Genomic DNA, 7516 nt, shown 5'->3' on the forward strand with positions numbered 1-7516 from the left:
CCCCCCCCCCCCCCCCCCCGGCAAATCACAAGCACACCAAAAATCCGATAGGGCAGCCTTTGGAGCGCCAAAGCTGGCAAGGAGACAAGCATGGCCCTCCATTGCCAGCCTCTCCAGGGCTGAAGCAGCACTTCTCGGCTGAACGGACCCATGCTGCCACAGCAGGACTCCCCGGCCTTTTTGTGCCTGTGGGCACCTCTGGAATTCTGACGCAGGGCAGTGGTCACAGCCACAAAATGGCTTCCACGGGACCTGGAGCCAACCACAAAATGGCTGTCGCAGGAGGCAGACAAAAACACAAAATGTCAGGGAGCGAGGCTTTACATATAAATCTGATAGCACCTCTTCAACGTATCGGGAAGAAGTTCTGTTTAACAAGGTGCTTTCAAATCTGCACAGCCAATCAGAAGCCCTGCTGAGCAAACGCCCCACCGAGTCCTGCCCACTTTCTAAAAGCACTCGGTGGGAGCCACAAAAGGCATCAGCGGGCACCACAACAGCCCACGATCACCAAGTTGGGGACCTCCATTTGACAGCATCCCACCATCACTGTTTAAGAATCATCATTACCTGGCTCTGTGACCTGGAATCGCCCAGGCCGGTTGCCATCTGTCTGCAGGTCCCCTTCAAAAGATCCCTCATAATACAAGGGCTTTGAAGACTTCAGCTGGTTCCCCAGAGCCTTGAGCTCAGGCAAGAAAGTACAGTTGGGGCAGTTTTCCAAAAAGGAGTACAAAAGGACGCTAGTGACGGAGTGCTCCACCAAGCTATTGCCACCAAATTCCTAGGGGAGAGAAAGAGAAAAAAGAAAAACACACACGCATACAACTGGCAGCCAGCACGGGTCCTGAACTCTGGAACCAAATGGAGTAAAAATGGGTGGATAGGAAGAGGTGCAAGGATCGCTCAGGCAAACTCATCAGGGCCGTTTTGGAAGTATTTTAGAACGAGCCACCTTCGCAACAATGGTCTGTTACCGCTCTTAGAAATTCTCAGGGTCAGTCAGCAGAAGTGGATCTGCGTACATCCGTATCTGGAGGTGACACACTCTGACCTCAGTGCATGACACAAACCTCCAGGGCTATTTTTGGACAGGAACGCACAGGAACGGAGTTCCGGCTGGCTCCCAATATTACTGTCCCATGCCGACAGTTAAGATTCAGCAACAAAGCAGTTAAAATACCTCGCCCCCCCTGTCTCTCTCTCAACTTTCTTTATACAGAGGGCCCACGTTAAAATAGCAACACTTAAAAAATTGAGTTACACGAATAGGGAAATCAGATCGGGCTAGCCTGGGCCATCCGGGCCAGGGCACGGAGGGACATACCCGACCATTAAATGGCTGCCATGGGGGCAGGAACCAATCACAAAACTTGGGCAGCTCAATAAAAGATTTTAAGGGGTTCCAGGTGAAGAACCCTCCTGTGACGGAGGCAGCTGGTTTCCAAATGGGCACTCCCCGGAGATGCCCTCCAGCAATGCCTTCCGGAGTCTCCTGAACTTAGGTCAGTGAAGTGGAGGGAATCCAGGACTGGTCATTTGCTTTGGTAAAGCGGCAAGGAGGCATCGGGAAACACAGCGGTAGGCACTGTGCCACCCATGAGAACCACACTGGGGATCCCTGAGTAAATGACACCGAGTTAGGGGACACTTTTCGGTTGATGTGCTTTATAAATAGTATCAGTAAGCTGCAGCAGTGACGGTGTTCTTGGCTAAAGATCGTAACTTGAATTTAAAAGTTACCTTTTTTTGAGAAATCTGTTCCAGGGAAAAATTAAGTTTCAAGTTGGAAGGGGTGTGTGTGTTGAAAACAGAGTATTCCCATGCTTGCTGGTATAGCCCTGGCCCCTGCCTGGTGGAATGAGCTCCTGAGTAAGATCAGGGCCCCCGTGGGATTTATTACAATTCCCGGGCTTTTGGTTGAGGCAGCGGCTGTAAATGGGGCTGACCCCTTGGGTCAGCCCCATTTACAGCTTGGGTCGGCCCCTATTTTATAGCCTGAGATCTCAAATTGTACAGATCTCTGGGAAACTTATTCCCAGTACTATCGACCACTGAGGCATCTGGCCTTTTATAAGAGTTGTATGTTTTACATGTTTTAACGTGGTTTTAACTGTATTGTATTTATTTCATGGTATTATATTGTTGGAACCCGTCCTAAGCCCGTTAAGGGGAGGGTGTCAGCTAGCTGCCATGCTTTCTTTGTTTTCTTTCGCCCTCGACCTTTGCGCATGCGCGCATGCTTGCTTTGCTTAGCTACTGTGGGTAACATAAGGGAGGCGCTCTTCTGCCCGTGTGAACTGGCTCAGCCAGACAGTGCTATCAGTGTAACCTTGAAGAGAAGGGAGGGCTTGAATTCCACTATCGGTGTGAATATTTCTGCTCTCAGGGGGGTGGGGCGAGTCTCCCATTTATGATGTAATGTCTAGCCAGGAGAATTCCCGTGCATGTGCTTGGATTTCATTTGCTTAGCTAGATGAGGCATCAGAGTATATGTAGAGTCCCTTGCACCAATCGTTATTCCTGACAATGTAACTGTACTACTTGGCTACAGAACAGTATTCCAATAAAGCATAACCTTTCTTGAAGAGTATGTTTGGACCTGCGTGATTTTGATCCTGACCAAGGGCAGAATACAAATCCAAATTAGTACTACTACTACTACCTCTACTTCTACTAATAACAATATCATCATCAAAGCAAACACTTCCCAGTTTTCAAGCTACTGGCAATTTCTAGCCTACCGTAAGTACTGGGACACTCACAGTATAACCACCACCTCTAAACTCCAGCCCCACCGCCGCTTCAGACATCAGGTTAGCAGCCGCACACTGGCTTTCTTCTCCTAAATCAGGGGCATGGTGGAGGAGAGGGTGGGGTTCCACCCTGCCCTCTCCCGCTTTTGCAGTTGTACCGTTGCCTCAAACAAACCTGTCGAAAGCTTGACTGTGTGTTGCTAAGAGGGAGGGAGCCACAAACACACCGCCTGGGGCCAGGAAGAAACCCTTGGAGCTGAGCTGTCCTGGCCAGCCCATAGTCTGGCACCCTGGAGGCGTTCCTGGGACTTGGCCGAGGACAAGAGTACTATGATACAAGAGTACTATGATAACGTGACTGAAGAGCGGGAAGGGAATGCAGAAAGGGGAAGTGAGGCAGAATGCAGTTATTTATGAAGACCTCTGTAGGTAAGAAGCCCTCCATGTGCAGGGGACTAGTACTGCATTAAAAGGCTTTGCTCCAGGCTATACCAATATTGTGATCCCACAGGAGCACAGAACGTGGTATCTTGCACAGAATTCAGTTCCCTGAACTTAAAGCTTATATTAAAGAGCAAGTTTCTGGCCCTTAAGGTCTGCAGGTGCAGCTGAAGTAACTATTTTCAGAATAACCTGTTATGCTCATTTTTCATATTGCAGAATCTGAATTACCTCGATTTAGAAGTTGTATGCAGAACTTGCCAGGGAATTAGTGTTCTACTGGGGGGGGGTCGGGGGAGAAGGAAGCAAACGCCAAACTTTGCTCTCCTATAACTCTTCCTATATACTAAGAAGGACACAAAATAAAGTACTGGCATACAACACCTTATTCTCCTAAAGTGTGGGGAAGAGAAAAATGATGAGAAGAAGAAGAGAAGAGATTGGATAAAGAGAAAAATGATAACCCACACGTCTCCTGTTACATTAAATGTAATAAGGCTGTGTGAACAGCGTGGCAATATACAAAATCTAGAGTTCGTGCACAACGTGAAAACTGAATCCAGCAGTCTATGCAGATTAAACCAATTAAACAAATTTGCATGTATTTGCACTTCTCCCTTGCTTTCTCTCCAGCAGCATCCCAGTCACGGCTCAGAGCCTCGTTGCATCAGAAGCGTAGCTAAAACAAGCTTTTTTATTATGATATGCGTCATTTATGTAACACTTCAAGTGTACAAAGTCCTTTAGAGCTGCGTATCTGCTCATGTCATGCAGTTTAGAAATCAGTACTGAGCACTCCTGAGAAATCTATGCTTCCATTTTTAAACCAAGCAGTGTAAGGTCACTGGTCCTCATACCTGGTAAAGGCTACTAGGGAGAGACTGGAGAAAGATTCCTAGCAGTCAGAAGGTAGGATTTCAGTACTTCATTATTCTTCCTAGCCCCTTTTTGAGGCTGGAAGAAGAGCACTGTGCAAGTCATGTATGCAGCTTTGCTCAATGTGAATAATTTGCATGCTGGATAATACAGCCTTCTTGGCACAAAACTGAGCTCTGATGCAAAGCCCTCCCCCAATCGAAATCTTCTCCATTTAGCATGACAACAACCCCTACACTGCTGGAAACAGCAAGTGAGGGTGAAAGTTCCCACAGACTCCCGGCATCACCTTCCTCCCCTCACAGAGTTTGATGGATATAACCACCACCAACAGTCTGGGCTGTCACTCAGATATCCAAGAAACTCCCTGAAGTGACTGCAGGTGCCCATGCCCCACGGGGGACAAGATCTTTCTACAAGACCAGGCTTAAGAAGGGAGGGGAGAGAGCAGGAGAGAGTCTCTACAAAAGGCCTCTGAAGACAGCCTTTCCTCTCCCCTTCAAACACACACCAGTCTTATTTCTTCAGGAGACAAATGCACATAATTGTTCACAAGAGCAGTTTGGGAATCCCACCTGATTCATTATGACTGCTGAAACAAGGCACTTGGGTTAATCCTTAATCCTCGGAGGTCCTCTCCCTGCAAAAAAGGAGAATTATCAATAGATCCATGTGTCTCTTTCTCCCAGACAGTTTCTCTTTTCCTCAGCCTTACTGGTGGGCTCCAAGGTCACCAAGTGATAACCACGGGTAGAAGCTCAGAGGCTGTCAATGTCTCAGACCTGCCTGGGAAAACCACCACTTGGCAAGATGATTTTCAGACCTTATTGTTCAGGACGTGAAAATAAGTAACACAACCAAGAGACAAGCTCAGGCACAGAGTGTGGTGGCAGAGCCAGTGCTTTGCACACGTAAGAACAATGGGCCAGTTCCCAGAATCTCCAGTTAAAGAGATTTTAGGTCATAAGGCTGTGAAAGATCTTAACTGTGGGAAAGAGCCACTCACTTCAAGCCCCATCCCAAATTCTAGGCTACACGAACCCATGGAAATAAGTTTCAGAGGGCAGCCAGGTGTTCTGCAGCAGGACAGCAGGATTTGAACTCAGCAGCTCCTTAGAGGCCAACTTGAGAGAGAACTTTCGAGAGTCAAAGGTCCCTTTGTCGGATACAAAAATATCTGACAATGGGGAGCTTTGATTCACGAAAGCGCACACCGTGAAAATCTTGTTGGCCGTAAGGTGCTACTGGATTTGAATCTACCAGTAAGGAAGTAAACTGCCTGTGAAGTTTCCCTTGCTCGAAAGTCAGTCAAGTCCGACTCTAGGGTTGCGGTGCTCATCTCCGTTTCCGTGGTCATGTGGCCGGCATGACTAAACACCAATGTCTTGCTTTCGAACTGCTAGGTTGGCAGGAGCTGGAACTAGAGACGGGAGCTCACTCCGTCATGCGGCACACTCAGGTCTCGAACTGCTGAACTACCGATCTTCCACAGCCTGCAGTTCAGCGTCTTAACAACTTGAGCCACTGCAGCTCCAAACTGCCTGTACAAGAAGGGAAAACGAACCGCCCGCTCTGGTGGTCACAGGGATACCAAGGCATTCCCCCACCCAGTCGCCCGGCCTTGCTTACACAGGGCACGGACGGGGCCTGACAAAATCCAGTTTGCTCACCTTACATCGGATAAAGCTAAATTATTTGAACGGAGGTTGCTGAAGCACTCCCGTGCTGGTGAGTCCTTCCCTTTCGGCAGGTCACACACGGCAGCAGAAGCCAAAGAGAAGCCTAGAAGGAAGAAAAGATACACAACGAAGTCAAAGAGTGCACAGAAAGGCCGCGTTTGTGGTTTTAAAAATATCTGGAGTGCCCTCTGCAGGAATCCCAAGGAGATGCTGAGCGTGAGGACAGACATGCCAAGTTCACTTTAAAGCCAGGGCTGAACCAACTCCCTCACATCCTTCTTTGAAGGCGCCGGGAGCGAGACAGAAGGCGGTCAAGGGGTCTGTAGTTCCTAAAGATGCATAAAACTTGCATCACTCCTTAATGATTGTCTTAGAAAAGAGCCAGAGTACAGTAGCACCTTAAAGACTAACAAAATTTGTGGCAGCTTTCAAGAGTCTGAAGAACTGAGCAGTGACTCACGAAAGCTCCTACCCTGCCACATATTTTGTTAGTCTTTCTATGCCAATAAAGGTTGACTGACTGACCGTTAGTCTTTAAGCTACGATTGGACTCTTGCTCTTTTCTACTGGTTACAGACGGTAATACGGCTACCCATCTTAATAATTATCGGTTATAATAAATTGGAGGCAGGAGGCAACAGAGTTCTTAGATGCTGAAAAGCAGTTATGCAAAATTTTGGAGCAAAACTTGTTTCCAAAGGTCCTACACATGTCTAGCGTGGTAGAGTTGCCAGATGTCAGTTAAGAAATTCCTGGAGATTGGGTGGTGGCGGCGCCTGGAATGGGGGTTGGGGAGAGAGCAGAGACCTCAGTGGGATACAGTGCCATAGAGTCCACCCTCCAAAGCAGCCATTTTCTCCAGGGGAACTGATCACTCTCTTCCGGAGATCAACTGTAATTCCGGGAGATCTTCAGGATGGCAACCCTCTGTGCCAGTCACCAGTGGCTGGACACTTGCCGAGACCCATCAAGGAACCCAGGAAAAGTAAACACTGCTCTCTTCACCTTCGATTTGTATGGGGGCCAAGTTGGGTCAGCGACACCTGGCCTTCAAGCTTACTAGGTCCCTGCGCGAGCACGTTTCTGAGACCCTACTTTGGTGCAAGAGATTTTAGGACTTGCCCTCAGCTCACACTCGGCTGACCCATTTACATGCAGCACGTGAAGCTTTTCAACCAGCTACAGCCACACACACACAGCCACGCACACACCCCCTGACAACTGGAAACATGAACACGCACACGAACTCACATGAAGCTGCCTTATACTGAATCAGACCCCTTGGTCCAACAAAGGCCCTATTGCTGACAATGGCTCTCCAGGGTCTCAGGTAGAGATATTTCATATTACCTACTACCTGATCCTTTTAACTGGCAATGCTGGGGATTGAACCTGGAACCTTCTACATGCCAAGCAGATGCTCTACCACTGAGCCACGGCCCCTCCTACATGTTCCCAAGGTCTATGGGGGTACTCTCTCTGTTTGCTGGCCTCCTCCCAGTCCTCCGTGAACCCCCCCCACAAAATGAATAAAGCGTTACCCAAGCTGTCCAGGAGCCCGTGAAAACCAGAAATCACCTTTGCTTTAAAGCTTCTACTTGGCAGAGACAAAAATAACAGTTTTACGCAATAATATTTGCTTAGGGCAAGTCTCCCGCTTGGTTGTGTCATTTCTCTAGCTATTATTTTATCTCTCTGTGAAAAGGAAATTCAGAACAACAAGAAGGGGGACCCACGATACTCACGGGGGGGGGGAGCTCCACA

General features: G+C 48.4%; 1 protein-coding gene across 1 annotated transcript in view; it reads right to left on the reverse strand.

Moving 5' to 3' along the window:
* BID (BH3 interacting domain death agonist) overlaps positions 1-5850 on the reverse strand; it is a 12402-nt gene extending 6552 nt beyond the window's left edge. The window contains exons 1-3 of the mRNA XM_015417173.1: positions 5744-5850; positions 4649-4713; positions 571-784 (exon numbers count right to left, since the gene is read on the reverse strand). Of these exons, the coding sequence (XP_015272659.1) occupies positions 571-784; positions 4649-4657 (223 nt within the window). The 5' untranslated portion in view covers positions 4658-4713; positions 5744-5850. The remainder of the gene's footprint in view (positions 1-570; positions 785-4648; positions 4714-5743) is intronic.
* Between the last annotated feature and the right edge of the window lie 1666 nt (positions 5851-7516).

This window comes from Gekko japonicus, unplaced genomic scaffold (genome assembly GCF_001447785.1).
Source record: "Gekko japonicus isolate JY-2015 unplaced genomic scaffold, Gekko_japonicus_V1.1 scaffold1297, whole genome shotgun sequence".
In the NCBI taxonomy this organism is placed as follows: Eukaryota; Metazoa; Chordata; class Lepidosauria; order Squamata; family Gekkonidae; genus Gekko; species Gekko japonicus.